The 22,265-nt window shown below is 44.1% G+C and overlaps 1 protein-coding gene across 5 annotated transcripts in view; it reads left to right on the forward strand.

Annotated features, from left to right (window-relative positions):
* DAB1 (DAB adaptor protein 1) overlaps positions 1-22,265 on the forward strand; it is a 292,435-nt gene that overhangs the window by 264,474 nt on the left and 5,696 nt on the right. For 4 of the 5 annotated variants that reach the window (XM_041772816.1, XM_041772817.1, XM_041772820.1 and 1 more), the window contains 4 exons: positions 1,098-1,206; positions 9,176-9,724; positions 13,332-13,459; positions 13,819-13,929. In XM_041772816.1, coding sequence (XP_041628750.1) covers positions 1,098-1,206; positions 9,176-9,724; positions 13,332-13,459; positions 13,819-13,914 — 882 coding nt within the window. In that variant the 3' untranslated portion in view covers positions 13,915-13,929. The remainder of the gene's footprint in view (positions 1-1,097; positions 1,207-9,175; positions 9,725-13,331; positions 13,460-13,818; positions 13,930-22,265) is intronic. The other variant, XM_041772818.1, reaches the window with a different exon arrangement.

Genomic DNA, 22,265 nt, shown 5'->3' on the forward strand with positions numbered 1-22,265 from the left:
TGACTCCCTCTAAGATCACGTGGGGGAAACAGAACAGCCCCACTTATGTTTAAAAGTGCTTAATGCAGCAGCTCATGGCTGTTTCTGGCCCTGAACCCAAGTGCAGTCCAAATGGGTATTTAATAATCCCCAGAACAATGCCACTCCACCCACAGGCTGCTGGTCTAAAAATGGCCCTGTCTAATTGCCATGGTTTCAGGATTAATTACTTGCCCCAGACTGTTCCAAGGGGAAAAGAAAAATAAGGATACAATGGCATCGCATAGACATACTTTATAGGAGAAAGGCTGCTGTAAATGGGTGTGAGCCTTTGAAAAACTGAGTACTGATGCTTTTCTTTGAGTGCCCCCTCAGTATCCCTTCTGTCTGTTTGATTTGTCCCAGTACCTCTCACCTTCCCCACCAGTGCATGTGATGGACCTGTCTCGGGTTCCAGCAGAGGCTGGGTAATTTAGAGTTTGCTGCTCCTCAGGCTTCAGTTTTTTTTTTTTTTTTTTATCATTTGAAAATATTTCCTTGTCTATGCAAATAGAAACTCAGACAGAATGTGGGAGGCATCAGGAGACAGGGGTCTCTGTTCTAGTCTCTGAGCTCTATTTGGTCATTTTGTCAGGCTGTTTATTTACTGTGTATTAAGTGACAAACCCTGAATTAGGTGCACAGTGGATCCTGAGTGGGTTCATGTCAGTTTAAGTTGACCCCCTCTAAAGGATGAAAGCTACATATTGTGGAATAATTCGATGGCCTGAAAAACCACCCCCAAGGAGCAGGGGCTCAAACCAAAGAGTTGAGATTCTGGCCACTGTTTGCTGAGCACCTGCTAATGCGCCTCAGCATGGTACTAAGTGAATTAAATGCAGGATCTCGCTTCATTATCACAGCTGCTAAAAGGTAGGTCTCATTTGTCCTGTTTTATGGTCAGTGTATACAACCAGCTTGTGGTCTGCATACCACAAGTGTGGCCTGGACCATGGCTGGCTTCTCCAGTCCCTCCTGCCCCTGCTTCCTGCACCTACTGCCTCTCATCCTTGACGGCTCCTGAGCCCAGTTTCCCAGGGACCTCACACACCTTCTGCACCCCCCTCTCTCTCTAACAGACTCCTGCAACTCCAGGTGATGCCTTTATCCCGTCTTCATCTCAGACACTTCCGGCGAGTGCAGACATGTTTAGTTCTGTACCTTTCGGCACTGCTGCTGTACCCTCAGGTAAGCTGTCTTCGGCCCGCTTCCCTTCCTTCGGCCTCCACCTGTCAAGGAAGAGAAAGGGTTGATGTGAACCAGCTGTCAAATTATGCCCGAAGACTTGCGGAACCACCAGCCTCTCCTATGACTCTTCAGATGACTTTGAGAGGCTGCCATTGGGAGGTGGGGGAGCATTTTCACACCTGTGGTAGACTGTAGGCTGGAATTCAGTGAAGTCTTTCACCTGGAAAGGTCAAAATTCTAGGTTACTCAGTAGTAGACAGCTTCAGGGAGCCCAGTGCACATACAACCGTGTAAATTAGTGCGAGTTCTCCTCATGTGCATCCCAGCCAGAGGGAGGGAGGATGGCAGGTGGGGGGAAGTATGAACTCTCCACAGACCTCTTGGGATCAGATTGCCTCCTTTGGTAGAAATTTGAGGATGGGGAGGCTCTCCATGCAAAGTGGGGTGCTGAGGGGACAGAGCCAAACTGCTAACAGTGAACTGGGAAGGTGATGGGGCTTTTAATGATTTTGAAAGTATTTGTTCTGTTTTCTAAGCATTCTTTAATATATATAAATATATATACTGCTTTTACAACAGGTTGTGCATATATGTGTGCATATGTATATATAGTGACAGTATTGCAGGTGAGGTACAAATTGGCAGGATCTCCTTTCTTAACTTGTCTCCATGGCATCAGGAACTCCATGTAGCCAGACCGCTTGACTTGGGACAGGTCAGAGGTGGTATTCCACTCTTTACATACATGAGAGCCTTAAAGACTGTGTTTGAAATCTGTGGCTTCATCTTTCTATTTTATTCTTATATACAGCCAAAAGAACCTGAATATTTCCTTTTTTTAAGAAAATATTTTTATTTATTTGTTTGAGGGAGGGAGTGTGGACATGCAAGCAGGTGGCAGGAAGCAGAGGGAGAGGGAGAGAATCCTCAACAGGCTACACCAAGATGAGCATGGGGTCCAACAATGTGGGACTCAATCTCACAACACCAAGATCATGACCTGAGCCAAAATCAACAGCCCCCAACAGTTAACCACCTGAGTCACCCAGGAGCCCTGAGCCTGAATATTTTCAAATATACATTTCCTTGAGTTTTTCTCTGTAAACAATTCTAGCTATACAGAGTTAGAAGCAAATTCTTGCCACCAAATATGAACCTTGCTGTTATTCAAAATGAAGTAAAAATTCATACTCTATTCTGAAATAGTTAAAATTATTCCCCATAAGCCCAGAGATCATTATGCACTTTCAGAAGCAACAGAGGTCGGTAGCCATTGGATCTAGCTAACACTTTAGAATCTGCAAGTAATGCAGACTTTTAATTGCTGAGCTTCCCAATCAAATCTGTTTTACCCATCTCTAAAATGGGACCATGGTGATGGCTGGTTTTCCTTACCTAAAATGGATATTAAAATCTCCTCGGGAATAGTGTAATAGAATGCATCATTTAAAATAAGAGTAACAGTTTTCCATCAGAAATGTATCACCTTCCCGTGTTGAAACTACCATGCTTTCCCCTCATTATCTGATCTATGAAGATGAAGTGCTGAGACAGGTAATGGGAACGCTCAGCCCCAAACTTACCAACTTGCAGATGTGTTCATTCCACAAATATTCACTCCTCAGTGAATGAGCCAGGCCCTATTCTAGGTGCTTGGGGTGTGCCCGTGAACATGACAGATGCAGGTCCTGCCCTCCCTTTCTACTGTGGAGACAGGCAACAACATAAAAATAAGTAACATACCTAGTATGTCTGAAAATAGTAAGGGGTGTGGATAGAAGAAAGTCAAGGGGAGTGTAGGGGCTTTAGAGCAAGTGTAAATAAAGGTTATGGTCAGGAGGGGCTCACGCAGAGGTGAGGTGTGAGCAGACTATGTGAGGATGGAAGCCAGGAAGCTGTCTAGGAAGAGGACTCTAGGCAAGTCTCCATCCTCCTTCTCCATAAGTGAGAGTGGGACAGGATGCAGTCACACGGCTCCCTGCCCTAACATTTGCATAAAAGCACCCCGAGGACCTGGCCGAGCCACACACATAACTACTCTGGACCTTCTCCTGAGCCTGTGTCAGATGAGGGCTTTGAAAACCTGGGTTTTAGTCTTGCTACTTGACCAGCCGTGTTGCAAACTACGGACAAGCCAGTTCACGTCTAGGTTTGGGTTCTTCAGCTGCTCAAAAAAAAAAAAAAATTGATTGATTACCTCCACAATTCCACTGTTTAGAATGTAAGTGTAAAATTAATTTCATTGAGCACATTTTGGTTCTCAAAGTGCCTGCTTCTATTCAGATATGCTGAGAAACAAGTAGATGTCAGTGGGTGGTCAACTATCAGCCTCTCTTCCTTGGAATGGCCCTAAGAAATCTCTGCAGATGCTGAGTCGCCATCTACCCGTCCCCCAGTTGTCCAACCAGTGACAGGGAGCCAGGGACACGAACCACGGCATGCAGTACAACAGATGGGCTACGGGTTGGGGGCCAGGGTGTGTATGTGTGGTTTGCATCTGATGGGCTGGGTTCAAATCCTAGCTCATCTATTTATGTATGTTTTAGACTCCTGAGCCAATTACTTAACCTGCCAGAGCCAGAGTTTCTAAATCGTTATAAATGAGTAAAAAATAATACTTCCCTCACAACAATATCATGAGAATTAAATGAGAAAACAAAGTGAAGCACCCTGAAAATTGCCGGCATACTGTGGATGCTTCAGTGAGCAAATGCAGCTCGTGTTGCTACTATTATGATTATTATGACTCTTATTTTTAAAGTAGAAGAAAATGTCTTGTCCTGCCTATATTTTTTCCCTTTAACCTTTTTGGAATATTTAGAAAAACATCCATGTAATAAAGTTTAACTTTGGCCTCTTATCTGTACATGACAGAGCTGGCCTGAGGGCTTAGAAAATACTGTGTATAAATACAGACCTGCCACCAGCCAACTGGGTAAAACTCAGCTAAATCTCCTCTGAGCCTCAAGGAGCTTATCTGTGAAATGGGGATGGTAACTCCACCATATAGCTGGTCAGACGATTGCATGAGTTCATACACATAGTGGAACATTTAAAATGGTGCTTGGTGGTGTTTCTATCGGTAAGCAGTCAACAGATGTTTGCTAGCCTGTCTGTTAGGAGCCTGGCTCTGTTCCCCATACCCTGTGGTAGCTGCCTCAAGCCTTCCCCTCAGCCACCTACAGTATCTCAAACACAGAGTAAAGAGATACTGTATCAGCGACACAGAGGCTTGTTGCAAGGATCAATGTCACATAAATGTAAGCTCCATGAGGGAAAGGTTTTTGTTTTTCTTAATTATTGTGTTCTTTACTGGATCTCCAGAGACCAAAACAGTGCTTCACACTCAATAGGGATCTTTTTGAATGAATGAATAAATCAGTGAATGAATGAGATCATGTACATAAGCATTACCATACAAGTTCTGCATAAATGTCGGGAGAGTCCCTTAGTTTTCCATATTTTTCTCACATTTTAGGCTGCTTTTTAAATTCCAATAATGAGGTATCCCCAGGTGCAAGCATCTGGTTATAAATTGCAATTTTCAACACTCCTTAAAAATCTAACTGCAAGGCAGTAATGCAGGTGTTTCCTTTCACTTCACAGCAAGGAGATTTATGATTGATCTGAACTCCATGGCATAAACAGATGCTCCGTGGCACCTCCTCCCTCCACCGTCGAACGTTAATGAGTAAATGTTACTAAGCAGTTAAGTGGCTGCAGTGGCAGCCACCAAGTGGCTCCCCCATGTCCGCTGCTACCGCAGCGCTGCCTCTGTCGTGTCCCATCAGGCGTGCATGATGCCATGTGGCCAGAGAACCTTAGCTCACAGGTCTGGGGGAAGCCCAGGCTACAGAGACCCCTACCCCCCAGAGAAACTAGTAAGACCTGCGAGTTCCCTAACATGATACCCAATTACCCTGTGCTGCTTTTTTTTTCTTTTGAATATTGTGCTTGGGTCTGAAGCAGATGGCATGAAGCCAGGGAGACATGCTAATAGCTCTCTCCAGAAAAGTGTGCACAGCCCATCTGTTGGTTCCTTGTGGGGAAAAAAAAAAGACAGGGAAAAGAAAAACCTGCCACCAACAGTAGAATCATCAGTGATCACAGCACTTACAGATCTTCGAGTTTAATTGTACACTTGGAAAAATGCAGTGAAGGCATTTATTCCACTATGACTCATTCACCTTTATAGAGAGACACTCTCCCATCTCAGGCATTTATGGAGCAGCTGATGTGTGCCCAAAACTGTGCCAGACACAGAGGAGAGGAAAAGGGAAAATAAAATGTTCCTACTAGCAGGTGGTTTCTTGTCTAATGATGGAAGACAGAATAACTGGGCAGTTGCAACACAGTGTGACCAAATGCCATCACAGAGATGACCCCTGGGGTCTGCAGAAGCCCAGAGGAGAACCAGTGGAGTGCAGAGGGCAGAAAAAGTGCCCAGAAGAGGTGCTACTGAACTGGTTCTCAGAGAGTGCATAAGGAGTAGCCAGGTGAGGTAGGGGTGGCTGTCCAGGCAGGAAGCACCAGCAGGGATGAAAGAGAGCCAATGGAGCTTTGTTTGCAGCTGCTGTAGGGAAAGGTGGGATGAAGAGGTAGGAAGGGGCCTGATCCCTGAAGGCTCCTAAGCCAAGCTAAGGCATCCAAACCTTATAGTCAAGACAGTGAAGCACTATATTGCATCTTAGAGCAATCCTCCGCTGGCAACGAGGGCTGTGGAGTGGAAGCAAAGTGAAAGACAGCCTAGCCTGTCTGCAGGCTGAAACCTTCCATCCCTTTCCCAAAATGGGCATCAGGGTTGAGGTCATTGAAAGATCTGTGTCTCCGCCCCATCAGACCTAGTGCCCCCTTTTTACGACAGATCTTTGTAATGTCTCCTTTAAATTCTTGAAATGAAATTCATAGATGATATAAATTATCTAATAGTTTTTTTTTAATATTAATGACTTCTTTTTTTTAATTTTTATTTATTTATGATAGTCACAGAGAGAGAGAGAAAAGCAGAGACATAGGCAGAGGGAGAAGCAGGCTCCATGCAGGGAGCCCGATGTGGGATTTGATCCCGGGTCTCCAGGATCGCACCCTGGGCCAAAGGCAGGCACTAAACCGCTGCCCCACCCAGGGATCCCTCTAATAGTTTTTTTTTTTTAAATATATAATGCCTTCATTATAAGGAGGAAACTTTTTTTAAAGATTTTATTTATTCATGAGAAACAGAGAGAGGCAGAGACCTAGGCAGTGGAAGAAGCAGGCTTCCTGCAGGGAGCCCGATGCAGGATTTGATCCCAGGACCCCAGGATCATGCCCTGGGCCAAAGGCAGATGCTCAACTGCTGAGCCACCCAGGTGGGGTGGCTTAAAAGGAAGAAACTTTTAAAAGCTAATTTGTAATAAAAAGGTACCTATTTCAATAAGGGAAATACCCAGGTATAGCTGCGCTAGAAGTCCTACTAAGTGGCCAGGTGTGTAGAACTATAAATAGAGTCTCTGCAGGTGCAGAGGGACACAGGAACGCCGTGTGGGTTCAAACACCAGGGAAAGTGTTTGTCGGGAACCTCAACTTTCCCAAATGGTGAGCAACTCTTGACCGTGTTCCAAACAAGACAAAATACAGTCGGCCTTCAATGTACACCGCTGTTACCTTCCCAGAAAACTAAGTGCATTGAAACTATGCAAAGAAACTGAATTTCTAGGTAATACAATGTCCAGCCCATACTCAAATATTATCGTAGCCAGAACGTGGGGGAATTCTCTGTTATGCACGTTGGTCTCACACAGTATAGGATATCAAGTATCCAAGCTCTCTGCTTCTCAAGTGCGCATAGTGGCTCCCACTAGCAAGTTAACCTGACAACCAAAATATACCCCACAAATTTCCTAATCATCCCCCCATCAAAGTAAATCAGAAAATATGAAAAACAGTTGTGGAATTCTTAATCTGTTAGTGGGCTCGAGTCACTGCCTTATTATGTGATGGGTGTGGTGAGAGGCGATGCAAGCAGGTCTCAGGTTTGAAATGCCAGCACCGACGTCTCTTCACCCCTCTAATTTCAGTGCAGTAGGGCTAAGCGATCACATAAGGATATGGTCTGTTTGCCTTGTCGACGCCCCCTAGGAGCCTGTCACACTGCTGGATTCATCAGCAAGGAGCCTGTGTGTCCTGTCTCCTCCACCTTTCTGGAACCTCTTCTCACCTCACAAGGAAATGGCTGGACCTGGAATGTTGTCTCCATTCCTTAGTCATCATTTGAAGGGCAGGGGATCTGAGGCTGGAGCATGAGTGGGGCACTCTGCACATGGTTTCTCTGGGCTCCCCACAGTCATTGACATCACCCATGACATGATCAGAGCCACGGGGCCTGCCTGCCTTCCCTTTGGAAGTTGCTAGGATACCTTGCACCCACTCCTCTTCTCTTGGCCTCACTCCTGCATACCTGTAAACTCCTTCTGACAGCCATGAAAATGCTGGTTTTGAGAGATCAGGCCAAACCAGCTTCTCCCTCCTCTCCTCTGCCTGGCCTGGGCATCTGTCTCCCAGGCTCAATGGCACATGTGTATGTCCACGGGGCCCTCTGAGAAGGGCAGGGATCACTGGAAGCACGTGGGAATTTCTCTGGCCCTGTCCAACATTTGCCAAACCCCGGTGTACTTACTATCCAGATATCAGAAATTGGTCTTGGCTGTCTGGCTGGGGCAGTGTGATGTAGAGGGAAGAACACCACTAGCTGGGGGGACAAGTGACCTCAGTTCAGATCCTGATCCCACTTCATGCTGTCTCTGTGACCCTAAGCATGGACTTTCCCTCTCTGAACACCTATTTCCTTATCCCTAGAATGGGGATGAGAATACCTACCCTGCAGGGATTCCGTGAGGATGTGAAGCACCTAATACTGTACCTAGAACATCATAGACATCGAATACATGGAAATTATTTGTGTTACTATTGATACTGTGAAAAGTGTCACTTCTCCTTTTTAAAATGGTTATATCTCACCTGAAAGGACTTAGTACAGCCAACAATTAACAGGGTGACAAATGTGAGTAGACCCTCAGGAGTTTTGGCATCCCCAATCTATGCCACTGTACAAGGTGCTCCTGAGTAGACAGTCCCTAAAATTGGCATGATGACAATGCAGAAATAATGTGTTCTAATACCTGGAGCTACCACTTATTATATGGCTGCTATGTATCAAACAAGGTATTAAGTACTTCCTAGGATTTCTCTGACTTAAATCCTACTAATTGCTAACATTTACTGAATGCATACTTGGTGTCAGGTGCAGTAGTCCACCTCAAAAACGTCATCTCCATTTATCTTTAAACCAAGCCCATGAGGCAGACAGTATTTTTTGCCCATTTCACAGACGAGGAGAGAGAGCCTGAGAGAGCTTGTGGCGCTCTCCCTAAACTCCGTAGATAAGAAGCAGCAGTCCAAATTTTAACCTAGACCTCAACATCCCCGATACTCTGATTCTTCTTCCCTCAGCACATGTTTTCCATGCTGAAAAGGAAGATCTTATAACCTGGCTTTCTAACAAAGAGCTTGAGGTTTAGAAAGTTTAAGTGTTTGGTCTAGCCAGAAGGGGAGGCAAGATTCAAACCCAAATGTACCCGATGTCTAGTACTCTACCTTTTCCACTGAGACACACCAGCTCCTGAGGCTGTGTGGAGTCGGAAACCTTTAATTATAACAATATTATCATCATCTCCCAAACACCTGCCCGGCTTGCTCGCTCACTGCATTCTAGTTTTGCTTGAGTCCCCTTCTTAGAGAGGTTTCTCCAGACCGTGGCTCTGGAAGGAACACTCCATTGAAAGCCGGAACTTTCATCTAACTCATCTTTGTGGCCCGGGTCTCTAGCACAGAGCCTGGAACGTAACAACTGCTCAGTATCTTTCTGCCGATCACCTGAATCCATGAATTATTCTTTCCCAGGGTACATGACTCATCTTTCTCACCCTTCCAGGTTATGTTGCAATGGGCGCCGTCCTCCCATCCTTCTGGGGCCAGCAGCCCCTCGTCCAACAGCAGATCGCCATGGGTGCTCAGCCACCAGTCGCTCAGGTGATGCCGGGGGCTCAGCCCATCGCATGGGGCCAGCCGGGTCTCTTCCCTGCCACTCAGCAGCCCTGGCCAACTGTAGCCGGGCAGTTTCCGCCAGCCGCCTTCATGCCCACACAAACTGTTATGCCTTTGCCAGCCGCCATGTTCCAAGGTCCCCTCACCCCCCTTGCAACCGTCCCAACCACGGGTGACTCCACCAGGTCAAGTCCACAGACCGAGAAGCCCAGACAGAAAATGGGGAAAGAAATGTTTAAGGATTTCCAGATGGCCCAGCCGCCACCCGTGCCCTCCCGCAAACCCGACCAACCCTCCCTCACCTGTACCTCAGAGGCCTTCTCCAGTTACTTCAACAAAGTCGGGGTGGCACAGGATACAGATGACTGTGACGACTTTGACATCTCCCAGTTGAATTTGACCCCTGTGACTTCTACCACACCATCAACCAACTCACGTGAGTGCCCTTCTTGGGAGACCTAACTCCAATGAGAGCGATGCCTTGTTTCTTGAGTCACAGAACTCATCTCAGTTCACATTCAGCAGGCATCTTGGTATATATGATAACTAATAATAATAGCTACCAGTTATGAGGTGCCAATTATACATATCTACCCCGTAACCATTGTTTTTATACTTTTATACTCATAACAATGCTTATTATGGGTTTTGTTAGACCTGTCTGACCAATAATGAGAGTGAGGTTCAAGGACAACGAGAGTAGTAGAATCAAATACAAACCTGTTATTTTCCTACCAGTCACTCTGCTTCTAATGTTTTTGTTGATCTGCTCATCTATCCATTCATTCATTCATTATTCCTCCTTATGACACAGATTTTGGTACGGCTTGTTGAAATGGAAATGAATAGTGAATATGAATTTTAAAACTCTGGGAAATAAGGACAAAAAGTTAGAATAGAAAACTAAAATCAAGAGAAAACTTACAGGAAAGAAAGAGCAGCCATAAGATCTCATCCAGTTGGTTTAGTTGAAGCCAGATTTTGGCTCAGGGCTTTGGGTCGTCAAAGAGAAAAAATGGTAGTGAAGCAGAAATCTCTAGACTGGGAACCTAGAGAGCAGATTTATCACTTCCTTGTTTTGTGCCTATCGGCAAGTCATTTTTGTGAGCCTCAATTTCCTCATCTATCTTAGGCTAAGAGATATTACAAGGATCAGTGGTACATGTACTGAAACATTGTATACATCACAAATTTTAAGGTATTTTTGTCACCATTATGACTGCATATTGAATGGTTCTGTGTCAAATCCCTGGACCAGAGTTCCAGCCTTTGCTCTTATACCACAAGCTGTGTCTTTGGCCATATGTGTGACTTTCTTAACCTCAGCTGTGTCATGGGTAAAATGCATTGAGTTGGCTTGGATGATGAGGAGTGTACTTCCTTCTAGTTCAGGGACTCAGTGATTCTTTCCCAGATCACTTTTCTACTGTAAGCATCCAAAAAGCCATGACCACGCAGCCAATCAGAATCTAGATACACTTGAGCACACATATGCTCAGAAAGGTGTCTGGTAGTTCAGCCCATGCCTTTGACAATTGATAGGGAAAAGAAAAAGTCTCATGGAACAATGAGTTTGGCGTTTTCATTACTGTCACAGATGATAGGGATCACTGCTTGGCCAATAGCGAGAATTGTCAAAAAATCTAATGTTAACACAATTAGGTGGTGTTATTTCAGCCAGGTTCAGAAGGCAGTTCTGAAAAGGAATACCTTTTATGTGTATAAACAACCTACTTCTACTCAGGCCATGTGATCTCCATATGAGGGCATCTCTATTAGCTCCACGTCACAGGGTTTCAGTGAAGAATAATGAATAAAAAATGAAATGCTGGGGGAATGAGAGCCATGCATAAATAAGCAAGCAACTTTTGAAAGCAAGTGTCTCTCTTTCAATGGACTTGCATGCCAGCTATAAATAAAAGGGAAGTTTCAGTTCTTTGAGGACAGGACATATGTCCTAATCACCCGTCTACTTCTTCTAATGCTAGCATAGCATCTAGCGTGTGGGAGACATTTGGGGAAAATCTTAGAGATTGAAATGAACAGAAAAAAGGCCATTCAGCTGTGGTTGTGTTTTACAACCTGGGCTTTATTGATATTTGGGGCCAGATAATTCTTTGTTGTGGGGTGTGTGTTGTGCTTATAGGATGATGAGCAGCATCCCTGCCTCCACCCACTAGATGCCAGAAATACATGTCCTGTCCCCCGAGTCTTTATAGTCAGAAATGATCCAAGAAAAAAAAAAAAAAGAAATGACCCAAGATACTGTGAAATGTCTCCTAGGATTTAAATTGCACCATTAAAGAACCACTCTTTTAGATTATTCAGGTATTCTAGAAGAGCCTTCTAAAGGCTAAGACACTTACATAAATGAACTTCTAATTATGCTTCCAAATGACTTCATCTGATAAGTAGGACCGGTACACCTCTCAGACTGGCACCTCAGCCTGTGTTCTCGGCCTCTAGTAAGCAATAAGCCACTTCAAACACAATTTGGAATCCAGTTACGCCAACATTTATTCATTAGCTGTTGGAAATCGGGGTGTTCTCACTTAAACCTGCTAGAACTATTCTGTTCCATAATCATCTCATAAAACAGAGTTCCTTTTAAATTAAAAAAAAATAATGTTTTATCATAAAGAAAATGAGTAAAAACAGACATTATATCCTTCTATCCATGAGCATCACCTTCAGAATGTTTTGAGTGGAGTTCTTTTGTCAGTTGGACCAAAAATCTACGTCAAATTGACATAGACCTCACAGCTGGCCCGACAGTGTAGATAGAGCTGTATTAAATCCCAGCACTCCTATTCTGTGGTGCTGGTGACCCTGAGAAAGTCCCTTCACCTTTCAGGGCTGCAGTTTCTTCATCAGGAAAGAAAAATAGGTCCCACACCACTTTGCAGTATGTGTTAGGGAACACAGTAAATACAAAATGCCTAGCACCGTGCCCAGCTTGCTGGCACACAGTAAATAGTGTTGTTATTCTAAATATAGATCCATCAAGGCAAAAGGTGCTCACCAAGTTTTATAATCACTCTCTGTCTGATAAGCAGCCAGATTTGGGAAATTCTGGGCAGTTATGGCAGGATGGGGGCTCTTATCAGTGGCACTGGAAAATTAGCTACTAAATTAAGCCACATCATCTCCTCACTTGGGGCCGAGCCAGTGACTGGCGTTTTCAATGCCAAATTAGAAATTATTGAAAAAAGAATAGCTTCAAATGGCACATTTGTTATAACCTCTGGAACAAATGAGAAGAGGAACTTGTGGGAAGGCCAGGACAGAAGATGTGTATCCTTATGGAGTGAGGGATAAAGTGCCAGTGGGGAAGTTGCCAGGAGCTCCCTCCCTTTTTCCCACATCACAGAGGCACTCTTCATCCAACACGGGTTTCTCACGTTATCTCCCATGTGCAAGGATACAAGGCCTGGTTCTACCAGTAACCAGCTATGTGGCCTTGAGCAATTTAGCAACTTCACTTCCCTTAGCTGTCCTGGGATAACCCCTACCTCAAAGAGGCACTATGAGGATTACAGATACTCGCTGTAAAGTTTCTGACAATGTCTGAAGTGTAGAAGGCACTTAATCGATGCACATCACTGTCCTCTGATCTATTTATTCTTACTAAAACATACACACAATGTTGAGAGAGAGAGAAAAAAGAAAAATTTGTCCAGTGGTTCTCACCTCAAGTGTGTAGAAACATGGAGCTTCCGAGTCAGTAGGTCTGGGGTGAGGTCCAAGACTGCGTTTGTGACAAGGTCCCGGATGTGGTAGTGTCCCTGATCCAAGTGCCATTCCTTGAGAACCACTGCCTGCCCCATCCGTGTGCACCCACTCTTTCCTGTCAGCTGTATGACGGGACAAGATAGATATGTACAGAGGAGATGCTCAGTTGTTTAACTGGCCTACCTCAGGATAGAAAGCTGAGTGCTGGACTTGACTTGAATATAGCCAGACCCCTGAGGTCTCTGTAGGATGTAAATGGTGACAGCCAGACACTTAACGATGTTCCTTCTTTGTGCGTGGTCCCGGTGTAGCTCCAACCCCAGCCCCTCGACAGAGCTCTCCATCCAAATCATCTGCATCCCATGCCAGCGATCCCACCACAGATGACATCTTCGAGGAGGGCTTTGAAAGTCCCAGCAAAAGCGAAGAGCAAGAAGCTGTAAGTGACCAGTTTGTTCTCTCTGGTTTTGCCTTTCCTAAAAATTAAAACGGCTGTATCTGAAATGGATAGTGGGCGCGGAAACCTGCATAGAGAAGAATGCTTGCTCGGATTCCCAAGTTCTAAGCGGGGCACTAGAGGGGCTTTCTTTTATGTTCTAATGAGCAGCTGAAAAATGTTGTCCTTTCGTGAGGTCGGTCCCACAAGTTCCCACGTTGGTGGGTATGGCACCTTCCAACTGCAGTTGCTGCCTCCTTTAAAATAACTGATCATATGTATGCATGAAAATATGCCCTGCTGTCTTCTGCTTTCCATTGTTGAAAAGAAAAAAAAAATAGTGTTATCTTCTTGTGTTCTAGCCTGATGGATCACAGGCCTCATCCAACAGTGATCCATTTGGGGAGCCCAGTGGGGAGCCCAGTGGTGATAATATAAGTCCACAGGCCGGTAGCTAGATAGCACAGGTCTGGGTAGGTATCTGTTCTTTTTATATACTTCACCCTTAAGCTCTCTGCTTTCCCTTTGGCTTGCCTTTCATTTCTTAAGTCATATCCCCAATGTCTGCACCATCTCTCCTTGCCTGAGCATATCCCTGATGTTTGCACCATTTCCTTGCTCTTTATTCGCTATTGTGTTTTGCCTCATGGATGCATGACCTTTGACACATACTTCTAGTCAAGGGTAGGGGTGAGGAGTGGAGAATGGTCATATTCTTTTATTAATGACATGTTCTGAGTGGATGGTGATGATGGAATGAGGCATGGTCACCATTACACAACAAAGATTCAGTTTCAGAGAGCATCAACATTCAAGGATGGACACATTCTGCCCACCCTAATGATTATTTTCTCACTGCAGTGTGATCCAAAGGCTCCAATCTTTTAAGCGGAGTGTCGCTGCATTTGCCTACACTCCACAGATCTAAAGAGTGCACCAACCAAACATTCTGAGAAGCCAGACGAAGAAGCAGAACCAAGCAGTGCTTGAATGAGATAGAGAAAGAGAGATCACAATAGCCCATTTTGTGTAGCCAAAAGCGACCCCCTCACCCTTAGTAATGTAAAAATGAAATTCAAAGCTCAAAGACATGTAGTATTTGCTTGAGGCTCCACTGTTTGCACCTGTGCTATGGCATATGGTTCACCACCGAACCACTTCAGATTCCATCAGCAGCTACTCTGAACAAAGTGTACTTACATTTACTAGAAGTGGCTTTTGGCACTTGAATTTCAATACATCTGATTTGATCGAAAGAAAGGGGAGCTGATGAAGCAAACCTTCTCAGGAGACAGAAATATACCACGTTACCCAGACATGATTTCTGAGGTTACCCCTTGACAAATGTGTTCAATTTTCAGATACTTTCCTAGTTTTCCATAAATGTGTAGGACTGCAAAGCTCTACCCACAGAGCTCCTTCTATAGTCCTGAATGGGGTGGTCAGAACCGTTAAAATGGTAAATAGTTTTCACCATCCCTAAATGGATTCTGAGGCTACCTCAAAATTCTTCTCAGTTCACATGGAAGTTATTTTGACAGTTAGTGAAAGCCAATACAGTGTTTGGAGAGTGTATTTTGTTAATAGATTTTATGATTAAAGGACTTAACATACTAAATATTTTGCCACATTTTTCTATCAGTACAGTAGCATATAATGACACATCATGCCATGCAAAGCCATGAAGTACACCTCTAAAAATCCAGTCTTGCAAAGCTATTTGGGAAGCTGGTGAATTAAAGGCAAAGTCAATGTTCCAGAAAAGAGAAGAGCTGGGGATTATGGGTGGATGCCTTGGAAAGATTCCCCAAGAGGTTTTCTACCCTGGTGCATGTTTTATTTCACGTGCTCAACCCTGTCTTGAAAAATTTGATGAATGAACTAGAGATGACAAGAGCCATTCATCAGTATAACAGCTAACATCATCCTAAAATTGAAGTTCTTCTAGAAAACAAAGATGACTTACACCATTTGCAGATCAGTGTATCAAACCCTCATCTTTATGAGCCTGTTCAATTTGAGACAGTCAAACAAGCTGCACTGTTTCTTAGGGCTTCAGCCTATTCCATGTTTGATGCTTCATCCAGACCCCAGGCCATGACTGGTTGTAAATGGATGGAGCATGGGATATGATAGTAGGCAGAGCTCAGAATTTGGAACTTGAATTAAAATTCTAGCTCAGCTCCTTAGTAGCAGGAAATCTTGGGCAAGAACCATAATTTCTTTTTGAGTTTTGGTTTCTTCATCTGCTAGAAGGTGCTTTATCATCCACTAGGTTAGCAGAGATAGTGTCTCAGTCTCTAGTGTGGAGACAGACACTTACCACTCAACTCAAAAATCAGCTTAAAGATCTAGGCTCTGGAGCGAAATTGAGTTTAGAATCTGGCTCTACCTATGTGACTCTAATGAGATTTCATAATAATTCTCTATCTTATTTTTGAAAATAAGGATAAAAACAGTGTCCTCCTCAAAGGGTTGTTGTTTGGATGAAATGAGGTGATGTATCTGGAGCTCTTAGCACAGTGTCTGACACAGAGAAAGCTCCCAATAGATGCTAGCTGTCATCACCACTGTCGTCATCATACATGCTCAATAAATGCTCCCCAGTACCTTAGAGTGTATACATTTTGCCTTTATATTAAATAAATTATACCATAAGGACCCAGGCTACTGGCTGGGAGGTTTTGCTATGTACTTCCTATCTTCAGATCATTAATTTTCAATATGCCTCAAAACAGTTTTGGAGAAAAAAATTAGGAAAAGAAAAATATAATATCTTAGCTTTCTGGCTTGCCCAGTCCCATAAATAGGATAATCCAGTGAGGGTCTCACAGGCCACCTGTCCATTCCAAAAAAATGAGCACTCTTAGGTTGACATATATGTGTCATAATCAATAGCTCCCACCCCAAAAGGGCTGGACTGTTATCTTCAGGGTAACAGTTTTCTCTTTCTGAACACTTCGTTTGGCAATATCACAATTGCCTGTTGAGAATCCTGTGCCAAGAGGCTGATGCCAGCCTTGCAGGCATATTCCCCCAAAACCCCCCGATAAGGGAAGTCTAAATGAGCTTTTCTGGGCCCTTCCATCACTAGCAACCCAGGCCATATATGATCCTTCCACCTCTGTCACATTCACTCATCCACCCAACTAGAAATATACCGACTGCAATTTCTTAATGCCTTTCCAGACATTTGGAGAAGGGATACCATGCAGGGAAAGTCACATCCGTGGATCTGTTTTCCCCTTTGCCTTCATACAGTTGGGAAGCAGGAGTCTTGTCCTTCTTATCACCCTTGCATTTTATCTCCAGCTTCTTTTTATTAGAAATACCCACACAATTCTTAGCAGGTAGGGGGTGACATCTGTTGATAAGTGAAAGCCATATCGCACCATAGTAAAAGGGGAACAAACGGACTCAGTCCTCACAGGTGGAAGCTTCAGGACCGATCTCAAACAGCATTTCTGTTTTAGCAATAAAGGGAAATCTCTTCAATTATTTCATTTTCTCCCCCTACCCTCCTGTCTGGGAGAATCACGTGTCTTTGAAAGCCTGGGTCAACAGGAGCAGAAAAAAGAACCAAAATAATATTGTAATGGCTGGTGTGGGAATGGCAGGTAATTTATACTTCACTGATGTGTTGCTGGAGCAATTTTAAGGGCAAAATGTTAGCTTTTGAGGAGATGAAAGAAAAATGAAAACATTTATTTGGTTAAATGGCTAAGTAAATAAACTGCCTATCAGACTTCCCCAGCTGTCAAGTCAAAGTAGCATCTGTAACAATGGGGAATTGTTGGGTCTGTCTCCCTTAGTAACAATAGATATTGCCATAAATAATAAGTCGCTGTCGTGTTTGTAATACGGACCTTCGTAGTGGGAACCCAAGATACATAAAATATTACCTGATGGATTTCTAGTGTTTGAAGGAAAAGAAAGCTGAACTTCAGGTGCTTTCGGAGGATGAATCTACAAAAACAAACAAACAAAATCTTTTTAAGAAGAAAGAAAAACACACAGAGTCAGAGACATAGGTCTGGATTATGGTTTTAAAGCAGGTGACCTTAGGCGAACACGTAACTACCCCTTTATACCCTGGTCCCTCACATGGATATATATGGATAATTAATTATAACAGCTCCCTTCCCAGGCTGTCCCATAAACAGAAACTATGAATATGAAAGTGCTTTTGTAAGCTTTGAAAGCAGAATACATGTATTCGCGGTTATTGTTACTCTTCTGTTTTTAAATAGAATGAAACAACAGAGCCTTAACCCAGAGAACCACAAAAAAAAAAAAAAAAAAAAACCAGAAAATCACCTGTCCATCTCTTGGACATAGCTTTCAGAGGCAAGTCCCACCCAGGATGTTGTGAATCATGCAGTCAGGAGATGAGAGGGGCCTGCTGAGGGCTGTGTCAGCCAGGAAGGAGAGGTAGGCTTGGTGCCCAGAAAAATTGAAAAGATGAAACCTGGAGAAGTTAAGACTGAAGGGAGATGGGAAGTGAGGATGAGGACATAACCTAAGACGACCCCCACATTTCTGTTTTGGGAATCTGGGTGGGGCATGCCAGTCATGTGATGAGGAACATAGGATGGCATGCTTGAGCAGAGAGAGGGTGGGTGTACCTTGGAACTTGAGTTGTCCTTGAGATGCTCATGAGACACCCAAGTAGAGATGCCAGAAGGCTGCTGGATTCAAGAAGCTGGAGGTCAAAGGAGAAAACCAGACTGGGCAGGAAGATTTCCATATGGTTTTAAGCCACTAGAGTAGTGGGCACAAGTAGACTATGTTGATCATTTAGACCAGAGGTCAGCAAACTCTTTGTAGATACCTGTGCTTGTGGGCCAAGTCTCTTGTGGCAACTCATGTACTCTATCATTAGAAAAAGACATCAGCAAAAGACAGCACATGAAGAAATCGATGTGGCTGAGTTCCAAAAATATTTTATTTAAAATACTGTATTAAATTAATTATTAAACAGAGCCATCAAAATTAGCCAATGGGCTATGGTTTGCTGACCTCTGATTTAGATCCCACTCGCTGATTCTAGAATCACTCTACAGAAGTCAACCACCTTGCCTTTCATTTACTACTACTAATACATTTGTAAATTGCTAGCATGTTTATAACACTTTCATAAACATCACCACCTAATTCAATCCTCCAAGGAGCCCTCTTAAATATTTTTATCATTCCCATTTCACAGACAGGACAGGGAAGGTGAAAAGTTAATGGTTTGCTGAAATCATAAGATTCACATGTAATAGGGCTAGAATTTCAATCTACACTCAGATGAAATAACTCAAGAGCTCTCAGCCAGACCCCGACACATGGGTTTTAGCAGCTTCTCTTAGACTTAACAGCTGTGTGACTTGAGGCAGATGGCTTCATTTCTGACCTTTGGTCTTCTCTTCTGTACAACAATTCCCAGATGCCCTCCCAGCTGACATTCTAGGACCTCCTAACCTGCCTGGGTCACCCGATCAGAGCACAGAAGACCCAATCCACAAACAAAATCTTCTAGCAGCACCCCTCCCCCCAGCTGTCTTTATTCTAATGAAGGACAGGACAGCGGACACTTTAAATATGCTGATTTTCTGGGGGTTCCTAGCCATTATTGGCTGAGATCCAGAACCCACTCCTGATGACCAGGAGTTTAATCTGGACAGGATTCTCTGCTTAGGGCAGAGAATTGGTGTCAGCAACCTCAGTGTCCTCGTCTGCTATGTGACGGAGTCAAGAAAGATGATGTATGTGTTCAAAGCGGATGATTTGTGTCCTTCATTGCTGGAGAAATGGAGAATTGATCACAACATAGGCAGGACCCCCCCCCCCATGGACTTAGATTCTGCTTCTCTGCATTCAGCAAGTGGGTTTCAGCACCTGAGACCTCAGGAAGCAAGTGTTTTTGGCAGCAGTGTCAGTCTCTAAGATATGTCTTAAATCCATCCTGTGTTCGAAAGACTTTTCTACCCTGAAAGGCAGACAATCAGGCTGAAAGTGACAAGAAAGCTTTGTGGGGTTTGTTTCCTTTTTATTCAAAGTCTCCCAGCACTTGTTAATATCGTTTATGTTTTTTTGAACTCATGTATTACTTGTTAGGATTCCTTGAGGTAGATGGCACATGCCCCCATTTTACGGGTTAAGAAACTGAGACCCAGGCACAATGCTTGCCTAAGTTCATGCAGGAGGCTAGGATTGCTGGGCTCTTTCTGGCTCCAAAACCCATGTGTTTTTGATGACTCCATGCATGTCTTCAGGTAGGACTTTAACTTTATTAAAGCCTCCTTTCCTTTCTGGCTGCGCCACCACCTTTTTCATTTGCGAAGGCAGAAAATGTAAAACCCCACAGAACTGGGCCCCAGTGTTGGGGCTTGTGCTTGCCTGGGCAGAGTGGTACTGAGGGACTCAAGCTTTGGCTCACCTCTGGCTTATCTGACCCCTGGCTTGGCTAGGTATTGATCTCACCCCCAGGCAGAGACAGGCTCGCTCAGCAAGCAGATTGCATGGCGCACAATGACCTCACATCTGAGACCACCTTTCTCAGCATGCCGTGTCTTCGCTCCACTAATCATTTTTTCAAGGGACATATCTTTGGTAGATGTGGCCGAGGTTTCCAAAAAGACACATAATAAAAATTAAATGAGTGCAGAGGACTAAGCATAATTTAGGTGGCTTTAAAAAAGGTCTCATTACAAGGCAGGATAGGAAACTGTTGGCCCCTGCCCACCAAGCCAAAAAGGTGGGGCCAACTGGGGGAAGTGAGGAAAATGTACATCGTATGCAAATTATACCTCAATCAAAATAATTTTAAATGAGAATAGGTGAATTCATAGAACGGGAACAGAGATTAGAGGTCACCATCGGTTGAGGCTATGGGAGGAGTGGGGAGTTATGGCTTAATGCATACAGCCCATTTGGAGTGATGAAAGAGTTGCCCAACATTGCAAGCACAATTAATGCCACTGAATTGGACACTTAAAAATGACTAAAATGGCAAATGCTATGCTGTATATATTATACCGCAATTAAAACCAAGCTGGGGAAAAAAAAAAAAAACTAGTTATATCCCATCTCTGTGCTGTGTTGGCTGAGTGACTTTGGGCAAGTCACCAAGCTCTGAGGAGGCTTATTTCTTCGCTCTAAGTGGAGGTAGGAATATCCAGGGTACAGCCTCAGTGTGATACCCAAGTGAGATTGTGTATACGCAATAAGAAAGCCCTTATAGACTGTAAATGTTTCTGTAAATATAAGCTCTTATTACCCTAATTCTGTGATTCTACGTGGCTGCTGTATATGAGCACACAATTCATACTGGAAGTAGTCTGTAAACATGTGGCAGACTCTTATCCACGGGGCTGTGCACCCAGTTTCTTTAGATTAACCCCTCATGCTTTCTGCACCATTTCCCTGGGCTACCCCAGCGCCATTATTACATTTCCTAACAGACCCCATTGCAGGTGCTCTTGTGTGCTATGAAGGAGAAGCCACCTACAGGTGATGATTATTAGGTCTAAAACCACCTTCTACAAAGGAAGGATAAAACCACAATACACAGAAGGGACCTAACCTTTTGGGAATATTTCCTGTGTGTCAGCCTCTGTGCTAGATAATCAGTGTGTATTTTCTCCTTCAGTACTCACCACTGAAGGAGTAGAGAGGTAGAGAGGATAGCCTCATTTTACTAGTGAAGAAACTGAAACTCAGAGGGGTTAAGTGACCGGCACAGAGTTCTCCAGTCCTAGACTCTTTCAGTCCCCTCTGTAGACCTCTGTCTGCACTGCATCAGGTTATCTTCTAGGATGTTCTACACGGTGAGATCCACCATGCTCCAATTCTGAGTGGGAACAGAGTAGCCCACATCACCTACAGAGTCCCGGAAGCCTTTATATTGGAGCTGGGTCTGAAACTATGAACTCCCCATTGGAGGACAAAGAGAGGCCACCAAAGGCACAAGGAACTGCCTGAACAGAGTCTCAGAGATGGGAAAATCCTGTCGTGTCAGGGTGACCAGAAGAATGGGGCATAGGAAAGAGAATGGAAGTAGATGAGGCTGGGCAAGAAGGTGGAGCCATGTTGGAAGGGTCTTGTGTGCCATCCTGGGGGGTCTTCATTTTTCTTGGGAAAATGAGTCAGGAGGTTGTCTTGGAGCAGAAGAATGGCATGACCAAATCTATTTCAGAAGGATCATTCTGGCAGAGGCATAAAAGACATTGGAAAAAAACAAAACAAAACAAAAAACTATGATTTACATGACCTGAAAGTTAAATTTTGATTCACGATCTGAAAGGGGCATTTATTAGCTCTAATGGACTACGAGACAAATGGGTCTCGTGTGCCCAGCTGAGGAGCTTTGACCTTACCCTGTGGGTGATGGGGAACCTTTGAGGGATTTGAAGGAGGGCAGAGATGTGGCCAAAGCTGCCAAAGGAAAACAAAAAATATCAACAGGGTGCTGTGTTAATGTATGATTCCATTTAGGCTTCTGGAATATTGAAAATAGCCTGAAGACCCCATCACGACCTTGCCAGAAGGCAGGTCAGAAATTTCTGGATCAAATGATTTCTTACACCCCTCTAGCTCTGACAGTCTGAGATTCTGTAACAAGGAAGGTAAAGCTATTGCCAAAACGTATAATGCATCACAATGTCAGACTTTGGGATTATCTGCTGCTTGGGGTTTTCCACACCACTGCTCCCCTTCATTACTGGGGATAATTGAGAGTTGACTGCAGTCCTTACTGCTGTTGTGATGGGTATTTGAAGTTAAATTCCGGCAAGCAGGAGATGTGTGAATATTTATCTCAGCT

Source organism: Vulpes lagopus, chromosome 10, assembly GCF_018345385.1.
Source record: "Vulpes lagopus strain Blue_001 chromosome 10, ASM1834538v1, whole genome shotgun sequence".
NCBI classification, from domain to species: Eukaryota; Metazoa; Chordata; class Mammalia; order Carnivora; family Canidae; genus Vulpes; species Vulpes lagopus.